Source organism: Dromiciops gliroides, chromosome 1 (genome assembly GCF_019393635.1).
Source record: "Dromiciops gliroides isolate mDroGli1 chromosome 1, mDroGli1.pri, whole genome shotgun sequence".
In the NCBI taxonomy this organism is placed as follows: Eukaryota; Metazoa; Chordata; class Mammalia; order Microbiotheria; family Microbiotheriidae; genus Dromiciops; species Dromiciops gliroides.
The window spans coordinates 591,451,955-591,477,874 of NC_057861.1; the positions used below are offsets into that span (position 1 = coordinate 591,451,955).

Genomic DNA, 25,920 nt, shown 5'->3' on the forward strand with positions numbered 1-25,920 from the left:
TAGCTTCGTTGGGGTACTGCAAAGGAAGGGCCCATTTGCTGGTGTCAGAAAGGACTTTGAGATCCCAGAGAGGGGAGGGGGTGATTGGTTATTGGGGTGGTGGGATGGGTGGGAACACAAAGACGGCTCTGTCTTTACACTGCCACCCGCACAGGGGTGCAGGGCGGGCACTGTGCTCATCTAGCCGGAACAAACTCTCCGCCTCCTCGCCCCATCCAGGCCCCCCTCACCCACCCCCCGCCCCCGACCTCCCCCCAGCCCCCTGCAATCTCTGCCCCTCCCTCTCATCCGGTCTTCAAACTCCTCCCGTCCATTCCTTGGGTACCTCCCGCAGGCTGCGCGGGCGGGAGAGAGATGGGGGCCAAGCGGGGTGTTATTATCAGAAGTTCAATTTAGAGCCCCACCCTGGGTAGGAGCAGGTGCCAGAATAGGGAATTACTCGATAGATAATGTTTCAGGGAAAATAACTAGGCCCCGCCCCATGATATACCCCGCCCACGCCCCGCCCACCCAGACTTTCCCTCCTCTCGCCCTCTCGCCCCGCCCCCTGACCACCGCTGGCTGAGTCTGTGTCGAGCTGTTTGCGCCCCCGGGAGCCAGAGCCCCAGGTAAAGTGTGTGTGTGTGTGTGTGTGTGTGTTGGGGGGGGGGCGAGGCCGGAGCGTTCGGGGCGTATTACTTCTGTTCCCAGGGCTGAGCCCTTCGGGATGTCCGGAACTTAACCCCGGACTGGGAAGCAGACAGGTTGTGCGGCGTCGGGGTTTCGACTCCAGAGGAGGGGACCCTTCTTTGGGAATCCTCTCCAGCCCCTGCTTGGGGCGGAGCCCCCGCCGTCTATTCTGGCGGGACCCGGGTTCCTGGGTTCTGGGAGATTGGAGGGTAGGCCCCAGGAGGGTGTTGGTGGTTTGGGCAGAGTTGAAGGCACTAGGGAGTTGGGGGCTGAAGAAGAGACAGAGAAACTCTCGGGGTGGGGGTGGGAGCGTTTACCCTGGGGTCCTTGGATTCAGACAGGTTTGTAATGGGGACTCTAGTTTCTTCCTTTCCACCAGTCATCTCCCCCTACTCTCTTTTTTCCTAACCTAATCTTCCCTCCTTATTTTCTAGTTCCCCCCCCCGGGGGGGGGGCGGTGAAGATCAGAAGAAGAGTGTTCGAATTTGTACCTGCCTGTCTCCCTGGCCCCTGCAGAGTAGAGTGTGTGTGTGGGGGGGGGAGGGTTGGGAGAGAATGTTCTGCTCTAATGGGCTTCCATGTTTGTTTTGGGTTAAACCCTACACAGATGGTTTGGGAGTTTTGAGCCTAGGCCAAAATGGTGTTTAGCTGGCCGAAGGGGTAGAAGAGCAGAGTTTACCTTTTCTCTCTCCCCCGTTTGGGCTGGGTCTTAGGAAGCCTAGTTAATCATAAGCAGAAAATAGCACCGGTTCAAGCCAGACCTTCAGCAGAACTTCCTCCCTTACAGAATTGGGAAGCATTTGGGGCTTCTTTCCTTGGGAGACTGAGGAATTTCCTTGGCTACTGCTTCTTGAGAACTGGGTAGAACTCACTTTCTGATCCCCTCCCCCACTCTTGCCATTCATGGGGTGACCCATGTGAGGATCAGAGAGGACTTTGAGATTCCAGAGAGAGATGGAGGGATTAGATATTGGGTTTGGGTAGCCTCTTTCTGAGGAACCAGGATGAGAGAAGGGCCAGAAGGTCCAGCTGCTCCAGATGTGTAAATAGCTGGCCAACTGTTGAACTTTCCAGATGGGGTCTCAATATGGCAGAGATTGTGCCTGGGCTGTGTGTGAGAGAGAGAGAGAAAGAGAAAGAAAGAGAAGGGAGTATCTGTGAACATCTGTGACAAGAGGCAGCTGGATTGGGAATGTGAGTGGGAGGGGGCAGGGGACAGGGGAGGAAGAAGTGTGTGTGAGGCCCAGAAGGGGGGTTGGAGATAAGAGACCTGACTTGATCAAACAAAGGAAAGCTCACAGCCACCCCCAGGAAGCCCTTCAGTGGTTCCTAACCTTGGTTTGGGGACAACTTGAACTAGATGATTGAAACAGAATTGTTTCATTAAAAACACACAGAAAGGTCTTATTTGGTGTGGGTGGTGGAGTGGGACCAGCTGGGGTGTGTGGTGGAATCAGCCAATCAGCCATCAGAGTCAGAATTTCTATTGAAGAAAGGACCCAGGTAGGGAGCTGACATACCCAATTGCAGGCTCTTGCCGAGGGCTGGACCTATTGGTGACTCATTAAATTTCCTGAAGATACTTCCCTATTCATTCATTAAGTTTCTTTTGAAGTACCAGCTGTGTGTGAGGAAGAGATCCCTTCCTTTTACGGGTGTAAGAGGGTAAGAAAGAGTTGTGGGACTGAGGGGTCAGCTAATTCCCAAGGTTCGCTGTGATTTTGCTGTCCAAAAATATCCCTTTCTCCAATGCCCAACATCCTACTTATTAGCATTTCATTCCTTTGGGTTGACCAGTACCCGATTCAGCTTCTTCTCTAACCACCACTGTGGTAACTAATCACAATCTCCTTATTGTGAATGAGTTTATGAGATGGAGGGGAGGCTGTGAATGACATAAAGTCAATTAACAAGCATTCATAAAGGCCCATTATGTGCTAGGTACTTTGCTAGGCACCAGGGATGATACAAGGACAAAAATGAAACATTCCCTGCCAACCAGGATGTTATATTCTAGGGGCGGAGACATGTACATGTATAAGTAAACACAACATTTCTATAAGGTAATGGGGAGGGGCACTTGCAGCTGGGGGCATCAGGAAAGGCCTCCTGTAGGAGGTGACATTTGAACTGAACTTTGAAAGAGCCTAGGGTTCTAAGAGGCAGAGGTGATTAGTGAGAGCATTCCAGGCATGGGAGATAATTGCAAAGGCATGGAGCCTAGAGATAGAATGCCCTGTACCAGTAGCTAGTAGGCTGTTTTGACCTAGACTGTTGTCTGAGTGTGGACTGAATGAACCCCAGTGATATGTAACAAGCTTGCAAAGGTAGGTACCTAACAGAGGAGTTGGTATTTGATCTGAGAGGAAATAGGCAGCCTCTGGAGCTTTTTGAGCTAGGGAGGGATGTGGCCAGACCTGAGCTTTAGGAATTTCATTGTGGCAGTTGAGTGGAGGATGGATTGGAGAAGGGAGAGGCCCTTCCCCCCCCTTCCCCCCATTTCGATCAATAGTCCAGCTGACGAATAATTGAACCAGGGTGATGGCGAACTTTATCTTCTAATAGGAAGTTCAAATCTGCCTCCTGTCTGCCTTCTCTGAAATAGGAAAATACTGGATGGGATGGGGGGCGGGGCGGGGCGGGGTTCTGAGGCCGGCCTGTGACTCCTTCTCTAGCAGTGACCAGTAGTGCCTGGGGCTGGGGAGTCAGGAATGTTGGGGAGGATGGTTGGGGGATGGGGAAGCCGAGACCCAGAAGAGGATGCTTGGGTTTTTTCCATCATCAACTCTGTCCTAGGATTCCTTTTGCCTAACCATGCTTAGTCAATTTGGGCACATTTAGAAGTGATTTGGGGAGCTTCCTTCTCCCTTCCAGCTCCTCCCCTCACTCCCACCCCTGCCTCTCGGGGAGAGGAGGATGTGAGTCCTCTTCCTCCCCAGCTCTGGCCCCTGACTTAGAAAGCTCCGGCCAGAGGGTGATGAAAGAGTAATTTTTCCTCTCCCTTCTTCAGCCCCTTCAATATTTGTTAGCATTGGCTACATTTTCAGTACAGATCTGCTTCCAGCTTCCCACATCTTTTCCTTCTCCACTCCTTAAAATCTCAGCTTTCCCTTCCCTGGGCACCAGGAGCGATGGATTGAAATCTGCTAGAGGTAGATGATACTTTGTTACTCCCGCCTTCTCTTTTCCAAACCACCCCCCTCATTTCTCTCTCCCATTGTTCAGGTTGTTTTCCAAGTGTCTTGCAGAGGTGGGCTTTATTTGCTCAGAATGTCTTTAGAAAGTATTGGCTGTGGTGTTTTCACGAAGGGGCTTATTATTGTGGAAGTATGTGTATGTATGGGGGGGCAGTAACAGCTGGGGGTGTCAGGAAGGGCCCATGTAGGAGGAGAGAGGGGAGGGAGGGGCAGGAGAGACAGAGAAGAGGGAGAGGGAAAAGAACTGAAAGGGAGGGAGGGAAGGAGACAGATTGACAAACTATCTTGGCTACATAGCATTCAATTAATCAACAAGCCTTTATTCAGTGCCTACTGTTTTCTAAGCACAGGTCCTGGGAATGCAAAGAAACAAGTGCAACAGCCTCACCTTCAGGCAGCTCACATTCTATTGAGGGAGAGATAACATGTGCGTATATCAGTTTATACTAGAGAGATAGGTAGATATGATGATGAGAGTTGGGCACTAGCATCTTGGGGGGTTGGGAGACAGTCAGGAAAAGCCTGAGGAAGAAGGGTGTGCTTGAGCTGAGTTTTGAAGGGGATTAGGGGCTGGTAAAAAGGGGATAGGTGTGGGGATAGAAAGTACATAGGCTTGGAGATTGCAAGTGCAATGCCTGCCCCAGATGAGGAAAAGCAAGAAGACTAGTTTGATTGGACTTTCGGGATTGTGAAAGGAAGTGATGTTTCCAAGGCTGGAAAGCTAAGTTGGGGCCTGGTTGTGAGGTGCTTTAAAAGTCAAACAGGAGTTTATACGTGATCTTAGAGGTAACAGGGAGTTGATTGAGTTTATCAAGGGGTTGGAGGGGGGCAGCGTCAGACCTGTGCTTGAAGAAACTTTTGAGATCTTTGTGGACGGTGGACTGGGAGTAGGGAGACCAGTTAGGAGGCTACTGCAATATAGTCCAGTGATTCAGGGAAAGGATCCCTAAATTGCCAGTTAAGTACCATTGCAACCTGCCAGGTGGCCTCAATGATTTCCTTTGGGAATTTGGGCTGGCTAGGGATGATTGGATATGGACCACACCTGGCCTGCCTGAGTGACGTATGCTGCTGAAATCATTGAGGCTGCCTGGCAGGCTCAGTGGATAGAGTGCTGCTCTGGAGTTGGGAAGGCCTGAGTTCAAATCCAGCCTCAAGACACTTACCAGCTGTGTGACCCTGAGCAAGTCACTTCACTTGTTTGCCTCAGTTTTCTTAACTGTAAAATGGGGATAATAATAACACAGCAACTATCTTGCAGGGTTGTCGTAAGGATCAATTGAGATAATATTTGTAATAAAGGACTTAGGACAGTACCTGGCATGTGTAGGCACTTAATAAATTCAAATTCGCTTTCTTTTCTCACCTCTATTAATCTCTGCCAGAGGCTTGGGCCACCTTAGAGATTGGGAGAAGGACATAACTAACAGACTGAAGGCCTCCAAAGGCTGGAGAGAAGGGTTCTTTCTTTCGTGTTTGTTTTTGGTGAGGCAATTGGGGTTAAGTGACTTGCCCAGGGTCACACAGCTAGTAAGTGTCAAGTGTCTGAGGTTGAATTTGAAGTCAGGTCCTCCTGAATCCAGGGCCAGTGCTCTATCCACTGTGCCACCTAGTTGCCCCTCTTTCATTCTTTCTATAGAATAATGACATAGGAAAAATAAGGTGGCCATTTGTTTCCTAGACCTTGTCCTTTTCTACCCTCTACCATAACCCCAAATCAACCCCTCTACCTCTATAGTAGTTCAAATTTGGACAACAAGAAAGGAAACATTCTAGGAGCCTCTAGCTTTCCCCTGATTGTTCTGTGATACTATTATTCCCCTTTCCTCCCAACCCTCTCTTCCTTGGCTATTCCTGCCCTAAGAACTTGTAACAGCTGGGTCTTTTCTGTTTTATAACGGTGCAGTCATCTGCCTACTCTCTAAGATTGTAAAATGCAAAATAGTTGCCCAACAGCAACAATATAATGGATTGGTGTCCCTAAAAATGTCTAGACTACATTTAAGTGCACATGTCCATGGCCTTGTCCTGGGTAGTCGGTTTCCTGGCTCCCTATGAACCCCCTTCTTTGTTCTACCTCTGGCTGGTACCTTGGAGGAGGCAGGGCTGAGGTTTGGGCATGGAGAAGAGCCCATTTTAGCTCTATTCTGACCTTTCCCAGGCTATAACGAGGTTTGGGAATTTACTTTCTGTCTTGGAACCCAGCAGGTCCCTGGGGCCTAGGTTTCTTGGCAGTATGCTGGCTTCTTGCCTTCTAACTTCAGATTATAGAATAGTCCAATTGTTCATCTTTCCATCTCCTAGATGTCGGTATTTTCTGTGTCTCATCAGCCTCTAAGGTGATTTTAATCCAAAACATAAAACCCTGGGCCCAGGCTCTACTTAGTCACCTTCACAGACCCCATGCATCCTACTGAGTGTGGGAAAGTCCTGTAATTTCACAGTGTCCAAGTTTAGGAGATAGCTAGTCCTCTCTAGGCCAAAGACTTGACTTAAAATGTCAAACAGGCATTTATATTTGATCTTAGAGGTAATGTGGACTCTGGAGTTTATTGAGAAGGTAAGAGACGTGGTCAGATCTGCCACCCTTAGGGAAATCACTTTGGTAGTATGTAGAGGGTGGATTAGAATGGGGAAAGCCATTGGCAGGGAGACCTATTAGGAGGCTCCTACAATAGGAGACCCCTCAGTTCAGGGAAGAAAGGAGAGGGAGTTCTCCATGACCCCTGAACTGCCATTCCAGTTGATCCCTAAAGAGCTCATCCAGGCTTTCTGGTCTACAGTCTGGAAGGGAATCCTTATCTTTCCAGTGCTTCTGGCAGAGCTGGCCTATCAGGTCTACCTGTTGGTGGGGAGGCAGTGGGGAAGTCCTCCTGGAGGACTTTTTGAACTCTCTCTACCAGACTGGCCCCATTCATGCAGAAAGCCCTGGGGACAACCAAAGGCTAGATGAGTGCTTTCCTGCCTGCTCAGGCCAGAGGGTAGGATGTTGGGCTTTACAACATTGAGGAGTCTTATGAAGAAATGGTCCAATTTCAGCCCTAAGGCAGAAGAATGGCCAAGTTCCAAGTCAGTATGGGAGCCTTAAGACCTGCTATCTAGCCCTAGCCCACTCAGGGATTCAGTGGAGAAATCAAGACAATGGCAGCCAGGAGATATAAGTTTTAATCATGGGCTCATAGGATCCTAGATTTGAAGCCAGAAGGACTCTTAGAGGTCCTTCCAGTTCTGCAGTTAACCAGCTATGCGCTTCTGGGCAAATGACTTAATCTCTGCATCACAGTTTCTTCATCTTTAAAATGGGATACTCCTACCTGTGCCATCTGACTCATGGGGTTGTCATGAGACTGTAATGAGGAAATGTGTGTGTATATATGTATATATATACACACATACACACACACACATATATATACATATATACACACAAATGCATAGATGCACACATGTATATATGTGTGCATATTTATAAATATATGAAAGCACTTTGAAAAGCATTGATAGCTATACAAATAGAAGGGATTATGAGATTGAGTATCATGAGCTGGGAGGTTATATGTTAACAGTCCAATGAATTTTTCCTGAGCCTGAGAGAACAAGGTCCTGGCATTGCAGGGTCAATGGATCTGAGGGCAAATCACTTCCCCCCCCCCCAAATTTCAATTGATTCCTTTTGTTTTTATACAACACACACACACACATACACACACACACACAATCCCTCCTTGTAACAAAAACGTTTAAGCAAATTTTATGTGACTTTCTCTATCTGTAGCCCCTTACCCCTTTCTACCATTAATTAGACTATGAGATACTTGAGAAGACAATTTTTTTTCCTTTCTTTGTATCTCAGGGCACAAAATAGGCACTTAATAAATGCCTGTTGATGGATTGTTCTTTGGGACCAAGATTGTACATTCCAGTTAATCAGAGTTTGGCAATTTTTTGGTCATTGTTTTCATTTATACTTTTGTAGTCATTATGTAGAGTGTATCCCAAAAGTCTTAGTGCACTTCTAAGCTTCCAAAAAAAAAAAGCTTTAAAATGCACTAAAATTTTTGAAATGAGATTTTTGGGACGTCTTATATATGATATTCCTGGTTTTGCTGTCTTCATTTTGCAGTCATTCATACAAGTTTTCCCATGTTTCTCTCAATTCAGCATATCGTTATCTCTTACAGTGTCCTGATACTCGTGAGTAAGTCACTCTTGCTCTCTCCCTGCTCATTCTTTCCCACCCAGGTTGATTGGGTATATTCCTAGAGCTGAGGTCCAGGCAGCAGGTGCCATTAAGCATAATGTAATTTCTCCATTTATGTCTTTTTAATCTGTTTATATCTGCTAATAGCTTTCTGGACTTTATCTTCATCCCTCTCTCCCTGATATCTATTAGGCTCTAATAGAACACCCTGAGATGATGTTTATTGGAGAAAGCTCCAAACTCAGGGATCACAGTTAGAAGCCAAACACAGGGAGTTAGGCCTGTGTTGATTGAAGAGACCCAGGCTATGCCTTATCTTAAGACTCTTGTTGTTGGGGGCAGCTAGGTGGTGCAGTGGATAAAGCACCAGCCTTGTATTCAGGAAGACCTGAGTTCAAATCTGGCCTCAAACACTTGACACTTACTAGCTTTGTGACCCTAGGCAAGTCACTTAACCCTCATTGCCCCGCTCCCCCCCCCCCAAAAAAAAGACTCTTCTTGTTGTTTGTCCTTTGTTTTCAAAGAGAACCATGACATCCGGGTGATATCAGGACTTGCACTGAATTGGATTTTTAAGTTAGAGAGGACTGCAAGGTCACCAGTCTCACTCTCCTCCAGTATAACATCTGGGTCCAGTGGCAAGATATATATACATCAGGATGACTCTACACGGTCCCAGATGTTTCAGGCAATTGGGATTAAGTGATTTGCCCAGGTCACACAGTTAGTAAGTGTCTGTGAAATTTAAACTCAGGTCCTTTTGATTCCAGGGCCAGTGCTCTATCCACCTAGCTCACCCTCTTAAGGCTGGGCTTAGAGCCCAGGTAGGAAGAATATATTGGTGGAAAGAACACTAGAGATGTAAGATCTGTGGTTTCTTCTCCAAAATCTTCCTGTATAACTAACTACGGGCAAAGTAAATTTCACCTAGTTAAACCACCCAAAACATGGGATAAATACATAAACTCGGGGGCAGCTAGGTGGTACAGTGGATAAAACACCAGCCCTGGATTCAGGAGGACCTGAGTTCAAATCCGGCCTCAGACACTTGACACTTACTAGCTGTGTGACCCTGGGCAAGTCACTTAACCCCCATTGCCCCACAAAAAAAATACATAAACTCTCAGATTTATAAAGTTGCTTTGTGAAAAGTAGTTTGTAAGCCATAAAGTGGCATATAAATGTGAGTTGTTAGAATTATTAACTCATTCATTATTCTGCCCTAAGGCAGAACTACCTGTGTAAACCCAAACAGATTAAGGCAGTTTTTTAAGACCCTTAGGCTTACTTCATAATTACTAATGATTCCCAAAGACAGCATGAAATTTAATAGGAATAAAATTATTTATTCTCAACATTAAAAAAATTTTTTTTTAGTGAGGTAATTGGGGTTAAGTGACTTGCCCAGGGTCACACAGCTAGTAAGTGTTAAGTGTCTGAGGCTGGATTTGAACTCGGGTACTCCTGACACCAGGGCCGGTGCTCTATCTACTGCGCCACCTAGCTGCCCCCTTCTTTCTTGTTTATTTTTTGTTTATTTTGGGTTTTTCTTTTTGTTTTTGTTTTTGTTTTGCAGGGCAATGAGGGTTAAGTGACTTGTCCAGGGTCACACAGCTAGTAAGTGTCAAGTGTCTGAGGCCAGATTTGAACTCGGGTCCTCCTGAATCCAGGCCCAGTGCTTTATCCACTGTGCCACCTAGCTGCCTCTTGTTTATTTTTTGTTAAATGTATCTAGGTCAGAGAGGGAATACATGGAGGTCTCCAACTATTATTTTTTTGCTGTTTATTTCTTCCTGTACTTTACTCAATTTTTAATTGAAGTATTTACATATTACAGATATTTTGGCATGCTGTTTGGTTTATATGTATTAAGTATTGATATTATTTCATTGTCTATGGTACTTTTAAGCATGATGTAATTTCTGTTTATATATTTTAATCATGTCTATTTTTACTGTTGCCATATCTGAGATGATTTCTACACCTGCTGTTTTGAGCTCACCTAAACCATAATAAGTTCTATTCCAGTGTTTCGTTTTTAAAATGTATGACAGTTTGTTTCAGATGTTTCTTATAAACAACATATAATTAGATTCTGCTTTCTAATTCCTTCTATTCTTTTGCATTATGGGTGAATTCATCTTATCCATATTGACAGTGTTATTGTTGATAGTCTATTTCCCTTCATCACATCCTCTTATAACTTTTTCCTTTTTGTCCACTGTCCCCTTTACAAAGAAGAGGGTAGTTAAAGAGAAGGAATGTGATCAATGCTGATGAACTGTAATTGTAATTTTTCTTTATTGTCCTTTCATCTCTTCCCCTCACTCAGAACTCTGGTCAGTGATGCTGAGCACATTTTCTTTCTTTTGACAATCCACCATTCAGAATTGGTTTGTTTTGCTTATGATTATTTCCGCAAGGATTTGACTCTCTGTAAACCCTTTTCCCCCTTTCTCTATCCTTACATTATCCCCCTGCCTAGTTTAATATGTTACTACATTAAATTCTATATGGGTATGTGTATCCAGTCTTCCTTTGTCCAGTTCAGATAAGAGTGAGGTTCATGGCATGCCTCCTTCCTCTACCCCTTCTGCCTTACCTGCTCTTCTTGCAGAATCCAGTTGTGAGACACAAGTTCTAACCCTCTTTCTCTCATTTCTTGTAGTGTTGTTTTTTTCCCATCTCAAGACCATCAGGACAGAACAAAGCTACTTCTAGTTCCTCTTTCTTCTTTAATTTCATCTGTAAGCCTTGACCACATTAGGATTTTGAAGGGATGCTTGTTTCTTCTCCTATTAGAATGTAAGTAATTCATTCTAGGTTAGCCCTTTCTATTTGCTCAGATGCTTGATTACTTGTTCACCTGAGCTCATCCTTACTTTTCTGGTGGGACTTCCACCAATACCTGGGACTTCTGGCTGCCTTTTTGTGCAGTCCTGGGATGATGTATGAAACAATTTACCGACATTTCTTTTTGGATTTTGTGGTTACTATCAAATCTAGTGCCTTTTTTGATCATTGCTGGAATATATGTGGAAGAGGTGGGTTCCTTTACATCCTTTCTTTCTACCATCTTAACTAGAATTCCCCTTAGTGTGCTTTCCAAAATGCCACTGCTCATTTCCAGTATTCCAAGGTCTGCCTGGGGAGATTCATTAACCATTGTCCTACAGCAAAACTGGCTCCTTGAGACTAAAGAATATTGTTGGGGCCTGCAAAATTTTGCCCCCAGGTTTGGCTTGATGATACGGCAATCTTCAGGTCAGAGGAACTCGGCACCAACTTCTGATACTGTTGTATGAGAAGTAGAAGGGCTGGGATAAAGACTGAACCTTAAGGAAGTTGAAGTGGTCTGCTCAGTTCTGGGTTTGGGCAGAGGGCCCAAAGATAAGGGATGAAAGGCCAGTGACCCTAGAGACCAGCTTGTAAAGAACTGGGAAGCCTGTGGGGCTATTTTAGGGCTTAAATTACACCTCTTGATAAAAACAGTCCTGGGAATTTGAGCAGAAAGGAGAAGAGGGTGAGCTGCTTCTGGCCTAGGGAATTTAGTGCTTTCTGGGAGGTTCCCCTCCCCCCTCTCCCCTAACCCCCTGCAGAATCAGCTCCTGAGGGCCTCTGGGCTTTAAGCTTTGTTGCTAATTAGAGCAGCAGTAATTATGTGCCCTGGAGGGAAACCGGAATTCATACAGGGTCAGGGATCCTGGGATGTAGGCCAACTCCCTGATTTTACAGGTGAGGAAACTGAGTCTTAGAAGGGTGAATTATTTGCCCAAAATGATCTGGTGGAATTAATCATTAAATGAATATTGTTTCACCATGTTCAAGACAGGATGCTGCCCAAGGATTCTGCAGGCTAATTTGGGACACAAGACACATGAAAACATAACCATTGTCACCAGGAAGTAGGTGGTCAGGGCCAAATTGAATACCAGATAGAGCTGTGGTTGTTCAGAGAAGGGGTGCTGGAAGCACAGATTTAGAGTGGAAAGGGTCCTTAGATGGGTCATCTAGTTCAGTTCTCTCATTTTCCAGATAAACGGAGGCCCAGAGATCACTGTGGGCTAGGATGGTCAGGAAATTCTTAGTGACGGTGAGTTTTGAGCTAGTTTTTGAAGGACAGATGGGATTCAGATGGTCAAGCTGGGATGAGGGGAATGTGTTTTGGGAGAGATGGCTTGAGAATACTCTTATTATTCCAAACTGAACTTAAGGTCTCTGACTCTCCCCACCCTACCCGCCTCAAACCTAAGGTCCTCAGGGTCTCTTTTAGAAGAGTGAGGCTTTCAGAGAAGGGGAAAGTGATCTGTGTGTGTCCACAGGTGGGGGCATTTTATTTTCTCTTAACCATGTAGGGCATCTTTCCAGGGTGGTTTAAGTAGGAAGATTACTGGAAATAAATGAATGTAATGGAATGTTATTGTAGAACAAGAAATGAACTAGGAATTTGGAGAAATATAACTGATGCAGCAGGACATACATGCAGAACCCTATATGCAATTAACTATAATGTCAATGAAAAGAGCACTTAAAGGAAGGTAAACTGATAAATTCTAATAACCAGTCTTGGTCCTGGGGAACAGATGATGAAAAATTTACTTTCCTCTTCTAAAAAGAAGTGGGGGAGGACAAGGGAGAATGTTGCATTCATTTTGTTTAAGCCTTTTCTTTGTTAAAACGGAGGTTTAAATTCCAGGGGGTGGACTTTGTGTAGAGTAGGCTTGGAGAGTAATATCCAGAAATGACTGTGATTCAGGGTAGAAGAGTTCAAAATAGTGACTTTAAACTAAGAATTTCTCTAGCTATCTTGATAGATGGATCTAGTTTGGTGTCTGCTTCATAAAAGCCTTTGGGGATATCAAATTAAAAAGAGTGCTAACTAATAAAAATTAGAATGTAAAGTCCTTGAAGGGAGAAACTGCCCCCCCCTTTTTTTGTCTGTATATGAATCCCTTGTGCTTACCACATATTGCATATTGTAAGTACTTGATAAATGCTTGTTGACTAAAATACATTTTAAAAAGACTGCGATGTGAAAAAGAACCTTAATAAAACTTATTTTTAAAATTAAAAACAAATATTTAAAATTTAAAGTGCTGGACTTAGAGTTAGATCTAGGTCTAGGTCACACTTGTTGGCTAGGTGACAACAGGCAAGTCACTTAATCTTTGTGAAACTCATTTCGCTAATCTGTAAAGTGTGGGAAATAATGCTGGAAAGCAATGTTGTCAGATTTAAGTAGAAATGATTGTATTTTTATTTATTTTGTTAAATATTTACCATTTCCGTTTAATCAGGTTGGGAACTAAGCCACATGTGCCTGAGACTCTGTTTGTGAAGGATTATTGTTAGGACAGCCTTTTGTAAGCCTAAAAGTGCTATATAAATATGAGTTTGAATTTTGCACGTTCCACCCATCTTTTAAGGCCTTGCTCCATCGCTGCCTCCCCAGGAAGCCTCCTCTGACCATCCTATACAGCCCACAGTAGAAAGCTCTCCCCTAAACATTTCCTGTCTATACCGCTTAATTGGCTCTTACCACACAAGACTTTGTGGTATGTTTTGTTTTGACTTGTATTTAGTTTGAATGTTTCATTTGTATTTATGATTTTGGGCAAGTCAAACCTCTCTGGGGGCTACTGATCATTCAGATACTTAATATTCTTTCTGGAGTCCTGTCTACTACTGCTTAAGAATGTCGAGAAGAATGTTTCTTCTTTTAAGAGGCAGCAAAATATAGTGTATAGAGTTTTACTTACTGTTTTTACTTATTTAGAACTCCTGGGGGCACAGTGGACGGAGTGCTCAATTAAGGGATATAGGAATAACTCAGTTTGAATCCTGCCTGTGACAACTTCCTAACTGGGTAAACTTGGTGAAGGCTCTCTCAGCCTTAATTTCCTCATCTGGAAAATAAGGATTGTAGTACTTATTGTAATCCCAGTGTGCCACGTGGCTCAAATATGATAATGTATGTAAAGTGCTTTGCATATGTATGAGGTAGAATGGTCTTGGCTTAAGGTTCCCATCATTTCTATTCCAGGTACCAGTTCCTATTAATTAGTGAGAATCAGATCCAGAGTAGCTTCTACTCATTTCTTTATCTACCTTTTGATGAATTAATTTGTTACTGAGCCAATTCAAGACTTCACCTCTGATTTTGAAAAACAAGACATACAGCTTTAGATAAGCCAGATGTCTCATATTAAATATACATCCCTACCTAGAATTTAATCTCCTTATGTGGATGTGAGCAGCTTCGAGGGCAGGGACCATGTTTTTGCCCTTTATATTCTCAGCACTCAGCACAGTGCCTAGTACATAGTAATCATATAATAAATGCTTGTTGGCTGACCGACTGAACAACTTTTCCTTCCTGGAAGCCCCCGTTGTCGAAGCTGAAATTCAATTTGGAATAAACTCTGAAACTGGCAATCTGAACTGGCTGTATACCTGACACTTTTTTTTTTTTGGCAAGGTAGTCAGGGTTAAGTGACTTGCCCAGGGTCACACAGCCAGTAAGCGGAAAGTGTCTGAGGCCAGATTTGAAGTCATATTTTCCTGACTCCAGGGCCAGTGCTCTATTGACTGCACCACCTAGCTGCCCCTCTGATGACTCACTTTTAGGAAGGTTTGCCTGCTAAAGTGGAAAAAACACTGCATTTGGTGCCAAAGGATCTGGGTTGAAATCTTGTACCTGAACAGAAATTCCTTTTGCATCCTACGCAGCAGGTGGACAATCTTGGTTTTGCTTGAAGACTTTCAGATGGGGAGACTCACCACCAGCCCAGTTCACTTTTAGATAGCTCCTCTGATTGTTAGGAAATCGCTCCTTGCATCAAGTCTAAATTTGTCTTTTAGAAACTTCCACCCATTGTTCTTAGTTCTGTCCTTAGGAGCCAAGCAGAGTAAGTCTTATCTCCCCTTTAGATCCTGAATATGGCTATCATGTCCCTATTAAGTCTTCTCTTTGACAGAATAAAAATTTCCATTTTCTGCAGCTGATCTTCATGTGGCATGAACTGAAGTCCATTGCTGGTCTTGTCGCCTTCCTCTAGATGGGGTGCAGCCTTATCAATATTCTTTCTAAAGTAGTGTGTGAACAAGATATTCCAGATGTGGTCTAACCAGAAGGAGGAAGAAGAAGAGGAGCCGGCTTTTCCTGGACATGATAATTCTGTCAATAGAACCTAAGATTTCTTTAGATATATTTTTTTTAGGCTGCTGTATCACACAGCTGAGGGGATTTTTGTAACTCTTATTGCATGATCACTTTTTTTTCTACCAAGGTTGAGTCAGTATACATTTCCACTGGCAGTGTGGTATTAATATGTCTGGTTTACCACAGCTTAGCCAGCATTGAATTTTGATGGCTTTTGTTATCTTTTCCAAATCATAGAAGTTTGATGGCATATTAGAATTGATTTGCGTTTCTCTGATGCTTAGAAATTTTAAGTCTTTTTTTCCCCCCATGGTTATTTTCCATGTTTCATTCGTGTTTCATAGGATCATTGATTTAGAGCTGAAAGTGGGACCCTAAAGGCCTGCAGTTTACAGACGAGGAAACTGAAGAGCAGAGGTTAGAATGACTTGCCCAGATCACACAGCTTGTATGTAGGTAATATGTAGCTAAACCAGTTTCAAACCCAGGTCTTCTCTGTGCCAATCCAGCATTCTTTCCACTTTACTGCATTGCTTCTTCATTCTCCCTCCTCTTTTCCCTGTGGAGTTCTGGATTCACAGACTCTAGTTAGAATGGAGGCTATATCTCTTGCTGATCTCTTTCCCCCCTCCTTCCATCTTGCTCCTGGAGGTGATTTTATATGGACACAGACAATAGCTGTCAAAGTCAAGGGAAGCTGGTAGGCCACTTCCTCTCCACCCTCTTTCCTTTTACCCCTCCTTTTCCGGCCAAGTGGGCTGTGGCCTCTAGTAGAGGTGGGGGGGAGACAGGTGCCCCCATGGGTTTGGGGAGTAACAGACTATATATCTCAGGAGGGATGATGAGAAGGATAAAGGAAGGGAGAGACTTAGGAAAAGCTGCTATTTTTTGCCTTTCCTGATGGAGAGGGAACAGCAGTAATAGATTGCCTGGACAAACTGCCTACCCTGATGAAGATGAGGCTGTGGGACTCTGGGGAATTCCCTCCTCCCCCCCTCCCCCCACTTCCCCTCCCCCCTTCCCTGGGTGGTGTTTCCTTCCTGTGAAGTTGAGGCCCTCCTCTTGGCTTCCTTGAGTTTACTGGTCTGAGCATTGGGGTCACCAAAGGCTGCTCTGTTTCAATTCAACATTCAGAGAGGCAGCCTGATACAGTAGAGACGGAATGGTGAGTCAGGAGACCTGGGCTCTTAATTCTGCCATCAGTGAGTTCACTGGGGGATCTTGGGCAAATTACTTTGACCTCTTTGGGCATCAGTTTCTTCAAGTGTAAAATAAGGGGCTTATGACCAGATAGTCTCTAAGGTTCCTTTTGGCTCTGGGGAGGGTAGAGGCAGGCTGGAAGAAGCCACAAGACCCATTGTTTTCCTGGTTTTAGCACCTAGCACCAGGTATTTCTTTCCTTGGGTGGGACAGGATAAGTGCTGGCTGAAGCTGCCCAGATTTCTGCTTTCGGTTTTTGGTTTTGTAAAATCACCTTCCCTCTGGCAAAATAATGAGAGGGCTTTTTGTTTTGTTTTTTTGGAAATCATTGGGGAGATCTACTACTTAATGATCTTGGATAAATCACTTAATCTCAAAGGGCTACAGCAAGGATATCTGTAAAATGAGAGGGTTGGACTACAGGACTTCCAAGGTCCGTTTTTTTGAAAAATTCTTTAATTGGGGGCAACTAGGTGGCACAGTGGATAAAGCACAGACCCTGGATTCAGGAGGACCTGAGTTCAAATCCAGCCTCAGACACTTGACCCTTACTAGATGTGTGACCCTGGGCAAGTCATTTAACCCTCACTGCCTTGCCCCCCCCATCTTTAATTTTTGAAAAATTGCATTTATTTTTCAATTAAGCCATTATTTTCTCTTACTCTTAGCCCTCCCCTCCAGTTTAAAAGGAAATGAAAATAAAACCCTTTGTAACAAATATACATATAAAGCAAAATAGATTGTACATTGTGTCCAAGAATGTAAGTCTCATTCTGTTTCCTTTGTCTAACACCTCTCTGTCAGGAAGTGGATAGATAGTGTTGGTTATTAATTCTAGGTCATTTCCCTGTATCGAGTGTTGATACTAAGTAGATGAGAAAGGTACAAAGTACTAGGAGATGAACATCTGAAGATGAAGTGAGCAGTTCGTAGCTATGGGGGATAAAAGGGAAATTAATGCCTCAGAGAGGCGGCATTGAGGTGGGATGGCTTTAGGAGTTCAATATGGGGGATTGTAGAGAGGGCATTTCAGGCATAGGAAAAGCACTTAAACAGAGGTACAGATGTGAGAATGTAAAAGATAGGGTTATGTAACTGTTGGACTGGTTTGGTCGGAGCCTGGTGTATTTGTAGGAATTGGGTTTGTATGTAGGAATTGTAGCATTTCTATAGAAGGCCCTAAGTAATGTAAACTCCTTCAGGACAGGGAATATTTTTGCCGCTCTTTGTATCTTTAGCACTTAGCATATTGCCTGGCCTGCTTGTTGATTGAATTATAGAAATCTTTCAATGGCTGGTTAAGGAATTTTGGACTTTTTGCTAGTAGTCAATGGGAGCCACTATTATTAATGGTAGTAGTAATAACAATACATACAGGCATGTTGTGTGTGTATATATATATATACACATAGTAGTATATATACATGTGGATACATATATTTGGGCACTCATGCATCTGTGTGTGTGTGTATGTGTGTGTATGTGTGTGTGTCTGTATGGGGGGGGAGAGAGAGAGAGAGAGAAAAGGAAGAGGGCACTAGGTGGTACAGTAGATAGAGCACTGGACCTGGAGTCAGGAATTTCTGAGTTCAAATCTAGCTTCACACACTTACTAGCTTTGTGACCCTGGACAAGTCACTGAACCCTGTTTGCCTCAGTTTCCTTATCTGTAAAATGAGCTGGAGAAGGAAATGGCAAACCACTCCAGTATCTTTGCCAAGAAAACCCTAGATGGGGTCATAAAGAGTCAGGCATGACTCAGCAACAACAACAATAACAACGTAATACCCCCACACACACACACACACACTGCTTAACATTTCCAACGTGCTTTTTCCCTTGTGTAATAGCTCTCTGAGTCAGGTTGTTCAAGAGATAACAGCCTTCATTTTTACAAATGAGAGTATATGGCTTCCAGAGGTTAGTTGAGTGCTTTTCCTAGGGTCACACAGCTAGAAAGCCCCAAAGTCACTGAGCAAGAGGATTCGAGCTGTGACTGAGCAGAATTCCTGTGGCAGAGCCGAGGATGAATTGGGGAAGGAAAGAACAGTTAGGTCATTGCAGTAGCTTAGGAGAGGAGTGATAAGGACCTGAGATATATCAATGAAAAGAGAAAGGAAGAAAGGTGACTGATGTGTGAAAGAGATTATATTAGATATCTGATAGGTTGGGCAACGCCCACCATTTGGACAGAGGGCTGAATGAGTCACCCATGACTCCTGAGGACAGTCTGGGTGACTGGCAGGATGGTGATGCCGTCAGCAGAAACGGGGAAGTCAGGATGAGGAAGAGGAAGAGAGGCAGGTTTGGGATGTGCCCGCCTTCTCTGGGGGTTGTCCCCACAGCACCAGAGCTCATTGTTCCTACCTCCCTCAGCACTTTACAAACCCGTGCTCTTGCTATTGTTCCTGCATTCCTGCCTCCCTTGCTGCCTCTGCTAGACTGTGAACTCAGAATCAGTGTCAGGATTTAGAAGGAATCCCAGAGGCTGCCTAGTTTAGCCCATCGCTGAGCAAGGATCTCCCCATCTACATCAGATCCAGCAAGTGGTAATTCAGTGTTTTGTTTTGTTTTGTTTTGTTTTGTTTTGTTTTGTTTTGTTTTGTTTTCTGGAGGGCAGAATCTCTTTTATGTGATCCATGTCTTAAGTTTTTGTTGAGAGACTGTCCCAAGGACTTTGGTCTTAGGGTAGCCAACTGAAGGATAAAGTACCATAACCTAATGCGTTACGGCTTCTAGGCCAATTTTCATTTCAACCCAAAGGATGAATCTCTAATGGCAGAATTTCATGGGTTTATGGTAGCTGGGTAGAAGAAGAGATTTGTGGATGTGTGTGCTGGGAGGGGTGATTTCTCCTTGCCTCTTAAATGACATGTAAATTAATGTCAATCTGGGTTTGCTTACTTTACACTAGGTATGGATGACTTTATGCCTAACTCTATCTCTGCTGTGTATTATATTTGTTTATATTGGGGATCTGCCACTAGGGTCCAGAATCTAAGAAATCTCCATTTTCCCCCTCAGGTAAACTATGTCGGCTGAGCCTCCCCAACCACCAAAGCCCCCCACCCATCCAGCCTCTCTCCGTCTACCTGATGGTCCCCGGGAAAGGGACCGTTCACCATCTCCCATGAGAGGGTACCTTATCCCCAGCCCCTTGCCAACACGGCGGACCAGGACCTTTTCAGCGTGAGTACACAGAAAAAGAGAAGGGGAGTACAGGCTTCTTGTAGAAAAGGCCAATTGGTTGAGGGCCCCAAACGACCCACCTAATATGCTACCCTGTGTTGCTTCTCCATGAGGTTTGATGAGAAAGGGTATTGACAGTTAATCATGCAACTCAGTTCTCACCCTGGGCTCAGATCTTCATCAAGTCAGTTCAACACCCCTTTGGGCCTCTGATTTCCTTATCTGTAAAATGGTGATAAAAATGCCTAACTTGTTTACCTCATAGAGCAGATATCAAATGCTTGCTGTGCAAACATAGAGGATAATTCTTGTTAAAGCCCAGTGTTTTGCTGTGCTTTGTAAGCCTGGATTAGCTAGGAGGTGGTAGTGGTGGTTTGGGGATATAGTGTGTGAATGTGATCATTAGATCACAGAATGTCAGTGCTGGAAAAGAACTTTATGTTTTGTAAAATTAATTTTTTCTATTCTTTCTAAAGTTTGAAATGTTTCTGTTTTTTCTCCCACAAACTTTTATTTTCTCTCTCTCCCCATATCAAACAATTAAAAAAAAAAGAAAATGAAAGCTCTAATCACATATCTTAGTCAGTCAAAACAAAACCCCACATCAGCTGTGTCCAAAATTGTATGTCTGCTCCTGCATTTTAAGGCCACCACCTTTCATCTGTGGTCCTTTAGAGTTGTGATTTGTCATCAGAATTCTAAAATTGTTCCAAGTTGTTTTTCTTGATAACATTGTTGTTTTTGTAGAATGAATAACCTAGTTCCACTCCCCTTACTCTGTATCAGTCCTCAGAGATCTTCCAGATTGTTTCTCAGAAACTGTACATTTGGAAGGGAATTTTAATAATCTCATAGATTAAGAAGCTTTACCAGAGGTTAATTCACTTGCCCAAGGTCACACACAAATATCCTAACCAGGACTAGAAACTAGCTCTTATGACCTCTCTAGGAGTTGTCAACTGAGCTTTTCAATACTTCACCCCTGCTTTCTATGTATTTTTTTGTTTTTTGTGGGGCATTGGGGGTTAAGTGACTTGCCCAGGGTCATACAGCTAGTAAGTGTCAAGTGTCTGAGGTCGGATTTGAACTCAGGTCCTCCTGAATCCAGGGCCGGTGCTTTATCTACTGGGCCACCTAGCTGCCCCTCACCCCTGCTTTCTAGGCATGTGATTCCACTTACCCCGCCCCCCACCCCCATCCCAACTATTGGGTGGGTGAAGTTCTGTAATGAGAGTCCTTATCTATAAAGTTTATGATTTTAGTGTCTCCAGAGGAAACCCAGGCCCTGGGTTAGTATATGCTGGTGAGGGGTTACCTAAAGTTATTCTGCTCCCTCACCCTTCTTCTTGAGTCTGGGTCTGGTAGGAGCAAGGAGCTGAGGCACTCACATCATTCTCTCTTTCCCCTTATTCAGGACTGTGCGGGCATCAGAAGGACCCATCTACAAGGGGGTCTGTAAGTGCTTTTGCCGCTCCAAGGGGCATGGCTTCATCACACCTGCTGATGGTGGCCCAGACATCTTCCTTCATATCTCTGAGTAAGTGGCCAGGAGGTAGACATAATATATGGGTAGCCAAATGCATATTGGGGGTGGGCTTGGGGGGTGTAGGGGAAGGGAGAGAGGGGGGGAGAGAGAGAGAAAACAAATGAACAGTTTCATATTGTCTCAATGGGTCTACAGTGTATAGGCCTTGCCCTGGATCAGGGATTTCATAGACTAAGCTGGTGTGGCACATATCATGTGGTATATGGACATGTGTGAGTAGGGCCTACATGGGCATGTATTTTTTTTTCTTAAAGATGGGGGTTTCAGGAAGAGGGGGGTTGGGGAAGGGAGTTTGAGAGGGAAAAGGAGGAATGGGGTAGAGGGGAGAGAGTATGTTCATGCAAGTGCCCTTGCAAGCACACTTGAGGGAGTGAGGGGGACGGTAAGTCTTTGCATGTCCCCTGTCAGCCAGCGGGAGGGGTGACATTCCCAGGAATGCCTTTCTACATCCCCCTGGGTCTCTGTAATCACAGAAGGGCTCTGTGTTCCAATCCCAAAGAATACAGAAGTGCTACTTCCATTCCCTTTCATTCCTAAGCTGAGCATGAGGATTCCTATCTGTGGAAATGTAAACGTCTTGCAGTTGTTAGCTTACACCAACACCAGGGTAACTAGCCATTATTTCTTTTGGATCATACCTGTGATTTCACTGGCATAGGGGACTCTACCTCTCTCTCAAATCTGTACTTGCTTAGCAACTTCATTTTAAAGACCTACCTGGGACTACTTAGTGTCACATGGCCTATTTGTATTGGAAGCAGGACTTAGAATGAGGGTCCTCCTGACTCTGAGACCAACTCTCCATGCATGTCTTTACTGTAACTATCCTAGTCATACATGTGCACACCTATGTAGATAAACACGTTCCAGGTAATGGGGAGGCTTCTGCAAGTGAACTCTGCTTTATGTCATGATTCAGAAAAAAAAATCTTTTTCCTTCTTAAATTAGGTTCTTCTTTCTAGTGCATCAGGAGAGCTTAGTCATTAAAGTAACCAAGTTACAGTATAAACAATTGTCTCCTCATTGGCCAGTTTTGGAAGCCCTATTTCCATATAATGTCTCTGTAACTCAGGGCTCACATGTATATATATCTGAGATGTGACATCCATAGACCACATTGTAAATCGGTTGTATTGTATCAGTCATGGTTCCTAATTGTCTGGTCTCTAGGATGGGCAGAAGGATTGAAGGATTGAACCTGGCCCCTGTTCTGATGGACCTTTTTCAGACCTGGATTTCCTATTATTAGACTGAGTGGGGAAAGCCCACTGTGGTGTATTGGGACACATTCATGTTTGACTGTCGAATTTTTATCCTCTCCCCACTCCCTGACAGTGTTGAAGGAGAATATGTGCCTATGGAAGGGGATGAAGTCACCTACAAGATGTGTTCAATTCCACCAAAGAATGAGAAGCACCAGGCTGTCGAAGTTGTGATCACTCACCTGGCACCAGGCACCAAACATGAGACCTGGTCTGGACATGTCATCAGTTCCTAGGCAGCCTCCTGGTACTCCTGCTTCTGCTCTTCTCCCCAGCTCAGCTCCTGAAGGACACTGTTCTGGGAGGGGAGGTGGGGCAAGTTTTGGGGACAGACAGATGAGTTATGATGAGTAAATTTCGGCCAAAGGGTGGGAAGGGAGTGGGAACTCAAGGGTCAAATTGTTAGATGTGACTTATTTCCTGAAGAAAGGAGTGGAGGACCAGGGGCGAGGGACAGGGTGGGGGAAATGTCTTGATTCCTTACCACCTGAAATGTATTAATTTTTTAAAAAGAGGAGGCTCAGTAGCTGAGTGGAGGATTAAACTTTGAGCCCAAAGAGATGTAGAAAGGGCAGCTTGGGATGTGTTATTTTCCTAACATTCTAGCTGGACAACTGTTAGCTCCACCCTCCACATAGATTGACCTTCTCCCTGTACCTGTGTATGCTGGTACCTTTACACCACCAGGTTAGACCTCTGGGACAGAGGCAGCAGTTCAGATTTTCTTCCCTGATGTCCCAACCCTATAGTGACTTAGCTTGTCGCTGTTAGTGTTCTTTGCTATTCTTAGATGTAGCCTCTGCCTTAGCCTTCAGCCAGAATTACTGATTAACTAGAATGGGGCTGACAGGATGATGGAGACTTGGGAGAAGCAGTTGATTTCTGGTTATGAATCTCTGGGTTTCTTAGGAATTTGTTTCACTGCCTTTCCTTAGGGGTAGAATTCTCTGGGTGGGGAAGCAGGAAGGCACAACCACTGGCCAGAGGAGAGGGACTGATGGGAGTATGTGAATCCCAGAATGCCGTCTAGACACTCATATCTAGTTTTAGCTGTGCTGAACTGTGAGACAGAATCCCTCATTGTTTTTTAAACAAATATGAGGTCTTCCCCCACTCCTAGCAAAGCCTGTGGGCTTTGATGCTGAGGTGTCAAGTTTGGATCCACATCTCTGGTTTGGCTATTTTGTGCTCTATTTGAACCATTATACTGTGAAAGGTGGAACAATGGGGGCTCCTGTTTAGAAAACAAAACCATCTCTTAAGGTTTGTGTTGAAACACTAGCTGACTAAGGGGTAGTAGCTTGCTTTCTGACAACCTGGTTAAACGTGAACATTTAAAACACATTTTGGAGGGTGTCTCATTTTAAATGTGATATAGTAAATGTTTAGTAGTGAGGGACTAAGGTTTCTGCCTTAAACCAGATACAACTGCATGTTTGGGTTTGTCTTGCTACAAGATTGCAAGTTTTGTAAATACATATACATTTTTTTAGGCTAACGAGGCTTTTGGATTTTCTTTGTAATTGGTTTTCTGCATTTTCATGGTTGCTATTTAAAAGGAAAAAATGTATGCTATATTCTGAACTTTGTGGTTTATAGAAAATGATAAATCATTTAAAATAACTGCTTATTTGCTGATGATTTAAAACTGAAGTTCAAGAATTAACTGTTTTAACTTTTGTTGAAAATGGCTAAAGTAAAGTTTCTTAACTTCTGTTACCGTTTCTTAATTATTCTGAAAGTCACCCTATTTGAAAGGGGTTGAATGCTAGAAACACTGTGATAAAAAAGACTATAGTCATAGGGTTAGAAATTTAGAGCTGAAAGAAACCTCAGACATAATCTAGTCCCTTGAAACAGAACCTCAGACTGTAGAGTGACTTAGAAAACCATATAGTAACATTATCTATGTTGCATTGTATTTTTATTTGATTAAACATTTCCAAGTTACATTTTATTCTGGTTCAGCCCCACTCGAGTTTTGCAAGCCGATATTCTGACACATCTGATCTAGAACAACCCCTTTCTCAATGATAGATGGGGAGGCTGTGGCCCAAAGAGGGTAAGTAACCCAGGTTCCTTGAGTCTAAATCCAGCATTCTTTGCCGTATACCAGGGAAAGGGTTTGTCATCAGCAGACATATATTAGTACAACTAGATCATGGGACATACTAGAGCATGACGGAATGTGTGTCTGGTAGCCAGGCTGGCTATGCTCAGAGGATCATCACCAAAAGGTGGTCACCAGGTAAGGAACTTTTGGATTCTAGCAGCTCATGGAGATTGCCAGCTAAGGCATGGAATGGCTTATTTACATTGGTAGATGGAGTGAATACAGATTGTCACAGAAGTGTCAGTGTGTTAGGGTGGAAAGCATGTAGGATTGGAGTCAGAGTCCAAATTCTAGCTGTCTTTTCCTACTGACTGGGTATATTGCTTAATCTTTAGGTTTTCCTGATAGATATTTTTAAAAAGGGGGTAGGTGTGGTTGCACTAAGTGACCCGCATAGTTCCCAGTCTACATCACTACATCAGTGGTCCTAGTGTGTGTGTAGTTGAATACACAAACTCCACATCGTCTGACTGTGAATCTGGCACAATTTCCTGAGACTCAGTTACCTTCTCTGGGAAATGAGTATAATAGCTATCAAAGGGTTGATGGGAAGACTGAATATAGGCACTTAGTAAACTGTAAAGCATTATGCAAATATAAGGTGTTGGTATTGTCATCGCTTCAGATCCCAGGTTCATATACTCTTATCTCTCAAGATCCTTTGCTTATTTGTGACTTGTATTCTCTGCTTTGGAAGGTACATATCATTCTGGGTCAAAGGTTATACCTTCTTCCCCCCATGCCTGATTCTTTTCCCCCAGGGCTACAGGACCTAGCCGAGCCCACCAGCCCTCTCATTTTACAGATAAAGACACTAAGGTTTAGATCACTCAAACAATTTGCCATGGCACCGGGGTACTGTATGTTTGCTTGATAACCTAGTTGAGTTCAGTGAGGCTGACTTGGGATTTGAACCCTGTTTTTCTAATAAGAAATTTAGTGCTGTTTGAGGCTGCATACAGAAGATGTATTTCAAATAAGGAATGACTTTGGCTAAGTTCTAGCAAATTCCAAGAGGCTCTTGTGTTTTCCAGGTTTTGTTTGCTATTCAGGTGGATCTTTGCTCCTAAGACGTTTTTATAGGTTAGGAACTGAGCCTTCACACTGCTGCCCACAAGTTTCCTGGGCAGACCATAACATATGGATAATAGACATAGGGCTGACAGGGAATTTAGAAGTAGATCATCTAGATCAACTGTTTCCTTCCACAAATGTGGAAACAGACTTTGAGAGATTGTGACACAGAAAAATGGAGAAAACTACATTATGTGTCAGCAATAATATTCAATATTGTTTTAGACCATTTAAAATAATTAGACAGTATAAAAGGCCTGCCAAAACAGACACAGGAAGGATTTGAACACAAACATAAAACACTTT

At 43.9% G+C, this 25,920-nt stretch overlaps 1 protein-coding gene across 7 annotated transcripts; it reads left to right on the forward strand.

The window, feature by feature from the left end:
• Positions 1-480: 480 nt before the first annotated feature.
• Positions 481-24,141, forward strand: CARHSP1 (calcium regulated heat stable protein 1). Of its 7 annotated transcripts, XM_043979579.1 has the most exons (6): positions 537-608; positions 10,736-10,872; positions 15,574-15,646; positions 19,454-19,618; positions 21,033-21,155; positions 22,501-24,141. In XM_043979579.1, exons 4-6 carry the CDS (start codon positions 19,461-19,463, stop codon positions 22,661-22,663), a joined length of 444 nt encoding a protein of 147 aa, XP_043835514.1. In that variant the 5' UTR covers positions 537-608; positions 10,736-10,872; positions 15,574-15,646; positions 19,454-19,460; the 3' UTR covers positions 22,664-24,141. The 7 variants fall into 7 exon arrangements, with proteins under 7 accessions (XP_043835510.1, XP_043835512.1, XP_043835514.1 ...); XM_043979577.1 differs by lacking the exon at positions 10,736-10,872 and having other exon boundaries at positions 536-608; XM_043979580.1 differs by lacking the exon at positions 15,574-15,646.
• The last annotated feature ends 1,779 nt before the right edge of the window (positions 24,142-25,920 follow it).

Bases quoted from the DNA above. Each gene is read 5' to 3' on its own strand.
- CARHSP1 (XM_043979575.1), top strand. From the start codon at position 19,461: ATGTCGGCTGAGCCTCCCCAACCACCAAAGCCCCCCACCCATCCAGCC. The intron at 19,619-21,032 runs GTGAGTACACAG...CCCCTTATTCAG, and splicing joins CGGACCAGGACCTTTTCAGC to GACTGTGCGGGCATCAGAAG. The intron at 21,156-22,500 runs GTAAGTGGCCAG...ACTCCCTGACAG, and splicing joins ATCTTCCTTCATATCTCTGA to TGTTGAAGGAGAATATGTGC.